General features: G+C 36.9%; 1 protein-coding gene and 1 long non-coding RNA gene across 3 annotated transcripts in view; one reads left to right on the top strand and one right to left on the bottom strand.

Annotated features, from left to right (window-relative positions):
• Nucleotides 1-13,504, top strand: part of Stk17b (serine/threonine kinase 17b (apoptosis-inducing)) — a 29,726-nt gene that overhangs the window by 13,881 nt on the left and 2,341 nt on the right. For both annotated transcript variants that reach the window (XM_006496359.4, NM_133810.3), the window contains 4 exons: nucleotides 5,292-5,436; nucleotides 7,199-7,325; nucleotides 8,720-8,768; nucleotides 10,196-10,375. In XM_006496359.4, coding sequence (XP_006496422.1) covers nucleotides 5,341-5,436; nucleotides 7,199-7,325; nucleotides 8,720-8,768; nucleotides 10,196-10,375 — 452 coding nt within the window. In that variant the 5' untranslated portion in view covers nucleotides 5,292-5,340. The remainder of the gene's footprint in view (nucleotides 1-5,291; nucleotides 5,437-7,198; nucleotides 7,326-8,719; nucleotides 8,769-10,195; nucleotides 10,376-13,504) is intronic.
• Nucleotides 10,412-13,504, bottom strand: part of Gm32311 — a 60,620-nt gene continuing 57,527 nt past the window's right edge. The window contains exon 5 of the long non-coding RNA XR_373404.3: nucleotides 10,412-11,286. This is a non-coding gene — a long non-coding RNA (predicted gene, 32311). The remainder of the gene's footprint in view (nucleotides 11,287-13,504) is intronic.

Below are 13,504 nucleotides of genomic sequence, written 5' to 3'. Positions count from 1 at the left end.
TAATAGTTTATAACTTGAGGGTTTTGTCTAGAAATAATCTAATAACAAATAAAATAGAAGCCATGTTTTATGTTTTGCTAATCTGTTTAGTAAAACATGTCCAAAGAAATGATGCAAGAAGAGGGCTTGTAAAAGATGTCTACTACATTGTTATGCCATTTATAGTACATAGGATTTAAAAAGCAATGTCAGCAACTGTAGCCAAAAGAAAAAAATCCGTCTGGTTAGTGAACAATTGCAAACACTAAAGCACTCAGTAATGGATGAAGTGTTATGAGTGTCAGACTGTTAAGATCCCCATGGCTGGCTAACCAAGTTCAGCATCAAATACACTTACTAGTTTTTGAAGATGGACAATATATGAAAGAGAATAGTAAATTAATACTGAGTTCACCACCTGTTTTGATAGGCTTTAGTAAAGTAAATCTACTTCAGCACAAACTAAAAAAGGAAAGTACTGTTTTAGAGAAAATAATGCTACAAACTAGAGGAATTCTTTTTACCAGTCAATGTATACAATGCATCGCCCTTTGAATGTGACAGTGTATTTGTCCTATTTTACTTTATTTGTATGTGTATATATGTACATGGAGTGTGAGTGATGCACGTTTGGTGTGTGTGTGGTATGCACAAGCATGTGCAAGCATGTGGAACTCAGAGATAGATTTTAGGTGTCTTCTCAATTGATCTTCATCTTATACATTGAGACTGGGTGGGTCCTTGAGTAAACCTGGAGTGTGCCCTTTCTGCCAGTCTGGTTGGCCTGCTTGCTCCTTAGATGCTCTGTCGCTATCTCCTATGCATTAGGGTTGTAGGCAGGCCACCACACCTGCTTTGTGATCAGAACCTGGGCCTCATGCTTTCTGAGTTCCCACCCCATCTCCTGTGAGCTTCGTTTTAGGATTCATATTGTAAGGAAGTAGAGATTTGTTCATATGGGTTTTTTTTTAAGTCAATTGTTTTATGTAAGAAAATAGATTTGACTAAAATAATTTGTGAATGAAAATTATTTTTTAAAAAGATTTATTTATTTATTTAATGTATATGAGTACATTGCAGCTATCTTCAGACACATCAAAAGAGGACATCAGATCCCATTACAGACCGTTGTGAGCCACTATGTGGTTGCTAGGAATTGAACTCAGGACCTCTGGAAGAGCAGTCAGTACTCTTAACCTCTGAGCCATCGCTCTAGCCCGGAAATGATGATTTTTAAAAGGTTAAACTGACATGTAGTTTACTGAACAATGAGTAGTATATACATTTCTCAGAACAAGATACATAAAAGTATATTCTAGAAGCTTCAGAGTAAATTAGCATAGCAGGAAATACTAGGATACTACCAATGCCATTTCATTTTTCATGCATTTTATGATGATTTTTGTCAAAAGTTCTTCAGCTGCCTTTGCTCTAGTTCTTTTCCTATAAATTATGGGAAAAGCATAAACATTAGAAAAACAGCTAATAAAATACTAGGTATAGAGATGAATACAAGACATTGACTGTGTTAATAAAATCCTGTTTGGAGATCGTCTGAAGAGCTACAACAAAATTCCTTAGAATCATGATGTATTTTATGCATAGGTCATGTTCACAATCTGAAAATGGATCTAGGAACCCTATCCAACAAATTTAATAGGACTGACTGTGATCTAAATACCTCTCTCTGGCTGAGATAGAACTAGCCCTCAGCAAGTGTAGTGGTAGATTAGTGTATTTAATCTCTTAAAGTAACTTTAAGACTAAAGGTAATTGCTAGGATTGGGGCTCAAGCGTGTCTGTCACTTTCTGGATGGCAGTGTTACACTGGGCATTCTCATTTAATCCTAACAATTTGGCCAGACAGATTTTGAATCTAGGAATACTTGAAAAAATAATCCGGTTGACACGTGTATATTCTTCACTTCAGTTCATCAGTTGACATTTGATGTCTTTGCTGAACCATTTGAAGATTGTATATGCAATTTCTGTTTTGCATCCTGCAGGATTTGTTCTAAGGAGTGAGGTGTTCTACACAACCAACATAAGTATCAGACGTAAAGTCAGCATACATGAAGTCGAATCATCCAATAGCCCACATGTAAATTTCTTTACTGTCTCCATATTTTTTTTTTTTGAGACAGGGTTTCTCTGTGTAGCCCTAGCTGTTCTGGAACTCACCCTGTAGACCAGGTTGGCCTGGAACTCAGAGAGCTACCTGCCTCTGCCTCTCAGCCTCTGAGGTTAAGGCATGTGCTACCACTGCCCGACATCATCAGCTGGTTGTGAAAATTTGGAGATGAGTATATCTTCAATATAAAGGAACAACCCTTTGTAGTTAATAACAAATCTGAGTGGTCACCTAGTAAATGCCCTTCTCTTTGACAGATTCCCTCCAGAAATTTCTGTAACCATTGACATACTTGCACAAATTAGCAGCTACAGTGAATAGCAGAAAATGATTCTTTCTAATTCCATTATTTATTCTACATTTATTGAACTGGTGTTCTTCTGATAAAAGTGTTTTTCTTTTTTCTCCCATTTTACTATCACTTTGTATTCATGGTTTTGTTAAACTGTTGAATAGAATTAATTAAAAACAACCTATTATGATCAAATTAGTAGACCCTAATCATTTTTTCCATTATGTTTCTTTCATGCCAAATTTGTCCCGAATTTATCAAAGGTTAAAATTTGTCAAGTAGGTTTTAAAGCTCCAATCTGTATCCTTCTGATGTTGTTGAATTAGTGTTTGCAGACTTCCTGGCTCTGCACACCAAGGTCTCCATGAATCTTCCCTGGCTGAACCTGGTTAGCCGGCTCTACATGACACTCTGGTTTCAGTGGGGTGGTATCTGTCAGTTCTGCTTAAACCTGCTAATACTACACCTGGCAGCAAGCAACACGTTTTCCCTAGCCCCTTTTTCTTTCCTTCCTTCCTCCTCCTCTCTCTTTCTTTCTTTCTTTCTTTCTTTCTTTCTTTCTTTCTTTCTTTCTTTCTTTCTTTCTTTCTTTCTTTCTTCCTTCCTTCCTTCCTTCCTTCCTTCCTTCCTTCCTTTCTTTCTTTCTTTCTTTCTTTCTTTTTTCCTTCTTCCTTCTTATTCTTTCTTCTTCCTTCTTCTTTCTTCTTCTTTTCTTTGCTATTCTTTTAAGCCAAAGTATGGCCCACTATGACATTTAGTCAGAGTCAGAGATACAGAGGAAGGTCAAATCCGTTTGCTTCTGTTTATATTCAGGGTTGGGATTTCATCTTATAAAACTCTTTAAAAATATTTTTTAATTACAAAACAAGGTTTGCATAATTTAGAACTCAAAGACACATAAAAAGTTTGGTGTGTGTGTGTGTCTGTGTGTGTGTGTTATAGAAATTGAACCCAGACCCTAGTTCATTATAAGCATATAAGCATACATGCTGTATCACTGCCATATCCATAGACCCATATATGGCTAAATTCCAAAGAACTCCATTGTATGGCTTTTTTTTTAATTATTTTTTTTTTATTCAGCCTATGATACAAAGGTGGAGCTTCAGGGCAAATTTTTGGATGTTATTGCGAGCTCACAGAATAAATGTGTCCAACTATATATAGTATCTGAATCTGTTTTGAGTTACTGCGTTTGCTAGCTTTGTAAATACCTGTAAACTTTATTTAGTAATTAATATTTCTAGGAGTTTTGATAGTTCTATTGTGTTTTTGTATTTTCCTGTTTTGCCTCAATTTAAACTTTTTTAAAGTCAAATTATTTACTTTTATAAATTAAACTGAAGTCCTTGTAATCACCTTGTACAAAGATCTTTTATTTTTATCAAAATATATAGCCCACATAAAAGTATTTCATTCCAATTATAGCATAACCGTGACTATTTTAGCCCTTTCTTTGACTATTTGAATAAATAAATGTTACTTTCTAGAAGGTGGTATGGTTGCATCTTTTTATAAATTGAGGAGAGATGTTGAGACTAGTCTAGTCACTGTCACTCTGTGATGTGAAGACCTTGTTCCTGCTAAGTGATTTGGAGACATATGCAGGAATTAAGGAAAACACCTAAAAATCCAATCAAAGAGAATGTGTTTTCTAAATAGGCATATGAAGTTTTTAATAATGCTGAATTTTGAGCAAACTAAAATTAATTATGGCTTACACTCTTTAGCTTTTTGAAGACTATATAGCAAAAGCTTCCCTTGAAACAGAATAGCTTGGAAGGGGAACTTGCCTATAATTAACAAGTGGCAACTTTGCCTTTGTAAGATACCCTTTTTTGTTAGGAAATTACAAAGTTCTTTCGATTAAATATGTCATTGTAGAAGACATTTTAAAAGTCCATGTGATAGCTAATTTAACAGCAGCCAGAATGAATTCTTGATTTCTGTGACACAACTGTGAGCATCCTGGTGACCTGTGTCTTGCTTTGTATGATTTTCTCAGTTCATGGTGTATTCTATACCTTGTAAAGTGCCTAGCAAACAAGTTTCTGAAAACCTAGCGTGTCATCTTTTCATTTCTTACTTTCTTAGAATTGTATTCGCAGTATTATAATAGTGGCACCATTGCAGGAATATAGTAGGCCAATCTATTTTTGAGTGGGATTTTTAGTTACAGTAAACGGTTTTAACTAAAAAGGGAGGGGTGAAGGTATATTGCCAGCCTACACTATGGACTTCCACTCCTTCTTCAAGACACACCAGGGAAGGATGTGGGAGGTAAACACTGATGCACAGATAAAGTGGCCAGTATATTAAATATTCATGAAGATAAATTTATTTCTTTTTCAGATTGCACGTTTCCTATCTTGCCTTCCTATGCCTGATTTTGTAGTCTACTAATATAAATGCAATAACTACTAATATAAATACAACAGTGGTGTGAAATTTCTGATACTTAGACTGCCTTATCATGATACCTCAAGTCAGATAATAAAGTTAGTTTCATGAATTTTCATGTTTTGAATGAGTGGAATAGGATTGAAGTGAAGTGTATGTCATTGGTGCCTTCAGACATGTTCCTTACCAGCTGATAGTGTTTCCTATGTTGTCATGAAACAGTGCCAGCAGCAAATCCTTCCCTTGGAACGCTGCGTACAGATTAATCAGTGACAGCTTACAGCTGCATTGGTGCTTGGAACATTCAACTTGGAACTGAAGTTTGAGAGCACTGAATCCTATTTACAACATGTTTCTTAGTCTTGACAGACAGAGATGGTATACCTGACATTTACATGGCTGTGTGGTTTTCACTTAATAGGTATACAGTATTTAAAGGTTATTTTTAGGTAAATGATTTTAAAAGGTTCCATTTTAATTTTCTTTCAGTGCTGCGGGTGGAGAAATTTTCAACCTGTGTTTACCTGAGTTAGCCGAAATGGTATCTGAAAATGATGTTATCAGACTCATTAAACAAATCCTTGAAGGAGTTCATTATCTACATCAGAATAACATTGTTCACCTTGATTTAAAGGTATGTTAATGTGATTTAAACTAACACAACATTAGTGTTCCTTCTGTGTTCTTGGAGGTTCAGTGCTAGGGTGCTGTTGATACAAGCAAGTTGTGTTGTGGTCCTCTAGACTACAGTGGGTGCCCTCTGCTGTGTGAGCTGTGTTAACTGTGAGTTGTGTGTGAGCTGTGAGCTTTGTATTGCAGACAGGAAAAGCTGCATGTGGGATAAGCTTGAGTTAAAACCCATCATCCTTATACTAGTTCCTGCTCCCCCCTACTCCTAGAGGCCGACCCAGACCTTTCCTAGCACCGCCTCCCTTTGAAGAGATTGGTGCTGATGGCTGTCTAATGTGCTCTCTTTGCTCCTTATTGCTCTGCTCCAGATCTCACTCATCTTCTCTAAAGCGTGATGGCCTTTGTCTTGTGCAGATTAGTCAGAGGCCTTACCCTAGTCCCCAGAACCACTCGATGCTTTCTGGTAATGCTGTTCTTTCTTGTCTTTCTCCACAACTACTCACAGACTTTAAAGTCTGAAGGAACCTGTCTTGTGTTTATTAAACAATGGCCTCCACTCTGCCTATAGAGTTTGTCTGTATGAGCCTTTGGGTTCCTTTGCCACTTTCATAACATAATTCCAAAATCACTGCATGCCATAGCCCAGGCTTATCTCTGATTTCCAAATCTTTTCCCAACTGTGGTTTCAATTTGAATCCATTTGAAAGTTCTGTAAATACTTTAAAATGTACAATGTCCAGCTGTCTCTTCTATCCCTTAGGAAAACAACCAAAACCGAAACCAAACACACAAAAAGCCAGCAACAACAAAAAACCAGCACCATCTGCATTTGTCCCTCGTGGAGAGGAAGGAAAATTTTCCAGTCCAGCCTCCCCACTGGCTCTTCTGTAATGACATAAATGGGAAAGGGGCAACAGAGTAGGTAGCTGGGTGATTATCAATGACCAGCAAATTTTTGGTCTTTGTCCTGATCAAGGCAAAGTGACTCATACAGCACTTGAAGTAGGGGTAGCCTGTAAACCTGGTTTTTAATACCATAACCATGAAGCTGGCAACAGAGGTGACTTGTCTCTTCTAGTAGTCTCTTGTCACCCAGTTAAGACTGTTAGGATTTTTTGTGCACAGACTTTGAGCAGCACTTCTACACTTACAGTGGGCTCTGATAGGACTTTGTCATAGTCTGCACCTGCAACAAGAAAGTCAAATCATATGTCTCTAGGAGACAGTGGAGGATACATACATCTTAATGTCTAAGCTATAAACCTTGGGACAGTCAGGCCCAGCTCATCTAGAGCCATCACATGATTCAGAATCACTTTCTACTCTGGATGGGATATGTATGCTAATTCTTTCATGCTTACTCTGCTATCAGTCAGGCCTTTTTAATTTCCTATAAGACTTGGCTTGAGCATCATCTCTACTGCAAAGACTTCATGTGCTTGGCTCTCTCTCTCTCTCTCTCTCTCTCTCTCTCTCTCTGTGTGTGTGTGTGTGTGTGTATGTGTACACGTGTGCTTGCCACTTCAACTTTTCATGGACAGAATTTGGTACATCTTAAAAACTAAAAGTCCGTGTCTGTGAATTTCCTCATCATGAAATATGTACTCTTCCTAATTGGGAGTTCAGTGGATATTGGGATAAAGTATCTAAGAAACGTGTAAGTTCTAAGCAACAGGTTCTACTCAATTTATCTTTAATCTAGGATAATAGGATAAGTACCCTCCTTCATTGTCTATTGCTCATCACCTTTTATGTGCTTTATTTAGCCACAGAATATACTTTTGAGCAGTATATACCCACTCGGGGACATAAAAATTGTAGATTTTGGAATGTCTCGAAAAATTGGGAATGCAAGTGAGCTTCGGGAAATCATGGGAACACCTGAATACTTAGGTAAGAATTCCATCTTATTTTTTATATCATTTTGAATTCTTTAACAGTATGTTTTATGATAGAGGTATAGCTCATGAGGTAGAGTGCTTGCTTAGTGCCAAAAATAAACCGGAAAGCCCTCACCTATTTTAGATTACACAATACCAGGACTCACTTGATTCAGAAGTTGAATGCATTCAAATTTGTTTATGACTCATTAGATGAGTTATAGTGAAATCAGGAATATGTAAGCATTTGGAACAACTCACAGGACATGGGCTAAGTATAAACGTATGTACGTGTTTATACTGGCTTTGTATGTAAGGAGAAGAGGAAAGCATAAGAGGGAAATCAGTAGCAAATTGGTAAAAGATAGCGATGAGAGAAACAGAGCCAAGCAGTCCGAGAGCCTCTGAGGTCGCTGCAATGGCTCTTACATCTGCTTCTGTCTGCTCCTGGCCAGAGCGAGCTGTGTACAGTGCAGCCTTTGGTTTCACAGGGGCCGCTCAGTGTTTGTCGCTGTTGTTTTCAAATGTGAGGGTTTCTAATAGGACTGTTAAGAGGCTTCTGGGCAAAAAGATACCAGAAAAGATGATGAGATAATCTAGGATGATGTACTAAATTAACAAATTTGATTATTCATACAACAAACTCTTAAGATGTGTGAAAAGCATATAAGCATCAAATATTTTGAGATAGCTATCTTTTTTTTTTTTACCTTCTGTTATTGTTCAGATGAATATTTCCATTGAAAAGATAATGGCAAACAGAACAGGTCTCATGAGCTAGGCAGTTATATCCCAGAAATGAAAATCGCTAACTCTTGAATGCTAATATGGCTATAGTGTCCTGTACTACAGAGTTATAGTTAATAATAACATAGTTCACAAAAATATACAAAAAGGTCATGTGTAGCTTGGGAACACTGAACATATATAATTCAAAGGTATGAATCATGAGAATGTTAGAGGTGAGAAAGTTCTTTTTGGAGAGATGAAAACATGTTAAGAACATGATCTGTTTTACCCTTAAGAGATAAGCTTACATGAAGCCAACAAGATAATATAAGTTAGTAAAAAGCAATAAAACTATACTTGTAAAGATTGTGCTCCTGCCTTTTCATTTCTTCCTAACACTTTTCCTGAGGTCATCTGGGATGCACTGGCTCTCCTACTGCAGAGCCTCAAGCTCCTCTAGGACAGCACTGGCTTGGTCCACTGCCCACTTCTTCATGAGATTTTCAAATATTAAATATGTCTTAATGTCTAATTTCAAAGTAATTAAAACCCTACTAAATCTCTACTGAGTTTATATTACTCTGCCTTTTATGACAAATCAAGTTCTTTCTAATTTAATGTGAGGTGATAATCATGTTTTAAAGTTTGCCTATGCTGAGCCTTAATTTTCTCTTTCAGCTCCAGAAATCCTCAACTATGATCCCATTACCACAGCAACAGATATGTGGTAAGACTACTGGTGACCTAAGTAACCATTTTTCAAAATTGAATAATATATACTTAGGTTATAGAAAACAGCTTTAATATTTTTATGGATTCTTTGTGAATTTCACATCACTTACCCCTGTCTCACTCATCTCCACATCCCCTCATCTCTACCCATCGTCCTTATAACCTCCTCCCCTAAAATAAAACACATACATACAAACAGACAAACAAAGCATAGAAAACATCTCATTGTGGGAGCTGTAGTGTGTCACAGTGTGTCCCACAGTAGATCCCTCTGTCTGCATATATGTTCATTGCAATGAGTCATTGGTCTGGTTTGAGGTCTCTGGCTTCCAACAATATTGGATCCTCACTGCGACACCTCTTGGTTATCTTGTTGTTGCCCTGTGTCATGGAAATCCTGCAGTGTTGGGACAGCAGGACTGACCCTTTCAGGCTTTCCAGCCATTCACAGATGATACAGATTTTGGGGTGGGCCAATTCAGATAGCTGACTTGGCTAGCCCACTGACTCTCCTAAGGCTTTCTTTCAAAAATTTTATTCAAAAGATACCATTGAAGAATTTTTACCTACTTCTCAGTAAGCTCTTGAGCCAGAGACATAGAAATAGAAACTCCCTCCCATTGATCATCTCAGTTGAGTAAGAGTGAACCAGCCTGTATCAGTGACACACACTCTGTAGTCAAGTAAATTGCTCAGGAAGCTAGGATGACACATCAGTCAAAACATGAGGCCCTGCCTAACTATGCCAGTCTAGAAGAGTTAAGTATTTGCTGAACAGAATGAGGTCAGAAGCACACAGATGCTTAAGTTTTTAAGGGTTCACCTGTAGGGAATAATGGGGTTTGCAGCCATCTCAGAGAGACCTTCACAGGGGGCAGCACAGGTATTGGCACTGGAACTTCTGTTGAGACCAACTGACTTCGTAGTCCAAGTGAAGAGTTTAGCCTTATTGTCTTTGAAGCTAATGGGTTTGTAGTGGCACAAAAGGTCTGATGGCTAAGTCCACGTGTAAAGCATACTGTGCTGATTTGTTCTGGTTCCTGGCCGCCTTGCTCTTGACATATTTACAGCTTTGAGAAGTTCTACCCAGCCAGCTTTGTGCTTTGTCAGACTTGTAGCCTTTTTCACAGAACCCTGGCTCTCATGGGGCAGACCAACAAGTGTCTGTACTGAAGGCTGTAGATAAAATGATATTTTCAATGGATTATGTTTAAGTTATATGTAACATATCTGTGGACTCCCTGTTCTCTTGGTGAGGCAAATGTAACACAACTATTTTTGTTTCTGTGGTACAGTAATCTCTAGAAGTCATTTTAAGTATTTTTTAAACTTTGCCAGACTTGTGGACTATTAATTGTACTGCCTATAAATACTGTTAAATTGATGCATTTTAAGTTTCCTTCTCCCTCCTTTGTTTTTCAGGAATATTGGCATAATAGCGTATATGTTGTTAACTCATACATCACCATTTGTAGGAGAAGATAATCAAGAAACATATCTGAATATTTCTCAAGTGAATGTAGATTATTCAGAAGAAATGTTTTCATCAGTTTCACAGCTGGCCACAGACTTCATCCAGAGCCTTCTAGTAAAGAACCCAGAGTAAGCAATGGCCTTATTTAAATTATTAAATTATTAATTAAATTATTACAAACCAAATAATGTGTGCCTGCTAAAGACGCATTCTACCCAAAATGTCACTTATGGCTCTTTTATCCTGTGTTTGGAAACTGTTGCGAGATTCTCAGGAAGTTGAAGGGAACTACTAGGAAAGCAGGTGGGGCTATGGGGAAGCAGCGGGGAGGGTGTCTCAGTAACAAAGCCTATTATGTGCATGTATAGAATTATTTCAGTGAAACCTATTTAAAAAATTAAAAAATGACAGTAAAAGAAAATTACTGTTAAAGTCACAAGAAAGGTACATTTTAAGGTTATATAAAATTATACATTGATAAAACGTAAATAAAGTTGATATAAAAGTCCATTAAATAGCAAATATGTATCTATAAGCAAAAAAAAAAAAAAAAAGCCATAACTTACAACAGGAAGTTTAGAATGAAGGTAAGATTTGAAGTAAATGTTTTCTCAACCAACTGCTAATCCATGGCTTACTACAATGGGATGTCAGTGTGAATGATTTCTAGTTAAATTGGTCTGTTACATAACAGGCAGAATTTACTGAACACCAGATCTTAAAGGAATAAATGTATACTCATGAGTGGCTTCATTTTATATGTAAAAATGTTCAAACTTTGATTGCTTAAAAAAAGCAGACATCCTGGAAGTAGAGAGTCTCTTTCACCCTGGCATGCACTAAACATGCAGTGCATCGTAGAATTAACGGAAGAGAGTACTGGACCCTCGCTCCAGACCCTTGATTATTGGCAGTTTTGAGGCAATAAAAGCACAGCTCTTGTTTAAGAAGCCCTAGAGCTGCAGCCTGCAGGCCAGTGGTCTCACTTTCTAGACTTCTCGTTTGACAGATGCTCTCCTAGAGGACTCAGTTTCTTTACCTGCAAGATAAAAAAATAGGTTTCTAAATATTTTATTGGATTACTTTAATTCCAGACAACTCTTTCAAGGTATATATTAGGCATAAATACTTATTTTATATAGAGTAATATGGTTTCTGTTTATAAGCCATTTTTGTTTTCTTAAATAGTCTTTGCCTATGTTCTAAATTTTCTATAATAAACACAGTACTACTTTAATTATAAAAAAAAACTATATACAGAAACAAAAGATTAGAAATATCTATCTACCAAGTGATTACTGTTTAATCTTTGAATTTATAAATGTTTTTCCTTCTTTTGAATAGCAGAAAGTAATCTTAAAATTCAAAGTATTGGCTAAATATCATTGAAGACTACCTTTTCAAGATTTTTTTTTTTTTTTGGTTTTTCAAGACAGGGTTTCTCTGTATAGCCCTGGCTGTCCTGGAACTCACTTTGTAGACCAGGATGGCCTCGAACTCAGAAATCCGCCTGCCTCTGCCTCCCGAGTGCTGGGATTAAAGGTGTGCGTCACCACGCCTGGCTCCTTTTCAGGATTTAAGTTGCAGTTTTAAAGCATAAATGCTGAAAAATTAGTTATCGATTTATAGTTCCTCCAAAGGTTTTCCAAATTGAAAGAATTTGAAAATAATGCAAGTCTTTATTCTATAATACAGGAATCTAAAAATCTAGAGCAGCTAGACAGGCAGTCATTGTCATTGGCTAGTGTTTTCCAAGTTGTACTTCCAAGAAGGTATCTATGGGAATAGTTATTTTTTCTGTCTCACCTTACTCAGCATGGATTCTATGGGCTGAGGGTGAAGCCAAATGGTAGAGTTTCCTTCACTTGTGTGAAGCCCTAGGATCGATCCCTAGCACTGAAAACTAGTTCGTATAACAAAGATTAAGGAAGAAAAGTCAAAATTTAAAAGGTACATCCTGAATACTATAAAAACTTAATTATTTTCTATAATCTTCTAGAAGGTCCTGGTATTTTTGTATATTAGAGGTAATTAGGAGGAGACCTAAAACAATGTTTCAAAATAAAAAAATAAGTTTATACTTTGGAGATGGTCAACTAATTACCTAGAAAGCCTTTCCTTAGTGTTCATTAATTAGGTCATTGTTTATAACATCAAGATTTTGGAAGCACCAATAGGTATCTGCTTAGACAGATTGTGGTATACGAGGATGGAAGAGTGATAAAATACCTTTAATTCTGTATTCATGTAAAAAGGTAATTAAGGTGTATTATCTACTTTGAGCTACCACCTCACCAATCAGAGCTGCTATCATCAAGAAATCAGATAGCCCATGTTGGAAAGGATGTAGGGATAGAGGAATCCTTATTTGCTGCTTGTGAGAGTGCAAATTAATATTGTGGAAGTCAACTTGTAGGTTTTTTAAATTCAAAATTAAATAGTATATGACTCGGCTATGTCTTAGCTGGACATAGGCCCAAAGGAACTCTATATCCTACCATAGAAATATTTGTGTATCTGTGATTACTGGTGTTTTATTTATAGTAGAAAGGAAATAGAACCAATAGAAATGTTTATCAATAGGTGAATGGTTAATGAAAGTGTGGTACATATGCAGAATGAAATATTATTCAGTTGTAAAGAAAAATCATGAAATTTGCAGGAAAATGGGTGAACTTAGAAAGTAGAACATTGAGTGAGGTGCCTCAAACTAAAGGGAAAGACCCATATGTTCTGCCTCATATGCAGATCTTAGATTATAATATATACATGTATGTATATATGTGCAGAGCTCAAAGTGTATGTATGGTCTAACATCTAGAAAGGAGAGCAAGAAAGGGTGCTACTGAGTGGTGAGGAAGGGTGGAATGCAGGCTAAAGACATGAGTCATGAAAGAGGACATAAGGTTAACTGTCTATCTAGTTTCAACCCTGTCACAGTTTTCTCTTTCCTTTCCATGTGTGTCTGTGCACATGTGATGGATAAGTGCATAAAAATGTAGCTGACAGTGAAAGTGTAAACCCTAGATGAAGCCCCATGACTTCAGCATGCCATTCTAACTATGCAGAGAGATGAGTAGTTTGTGACTGGGCAAATGTTTGTTAGAATGGCTACTTAATCTACCTGCATGATGTCTTTATTTGTGAACTCATTACAATAATTAGAAGCATGTGAAATAGCCCTGCCGTATACATAAGCATTTAATAAGTTAGCTGTATCTCTCATTCTGCTTGGGCTTTACTGTACGTGCTGTCTT

This window comes from Mus musculus, chromosome 1, assembly GCF_000001635.26.
Source record: "Mus musculus strain C57BL/6J chromosome 1, GRCm38.p6 C57BL/6J".
NCBI lineage: Eukaryota > Metazoa > Chordata > Mammalia > Rodentia > Muridae > Mus > Mus musculus.
This window is presented reverse-complemented; position numbering and strand designations above follow the sequence as displayed.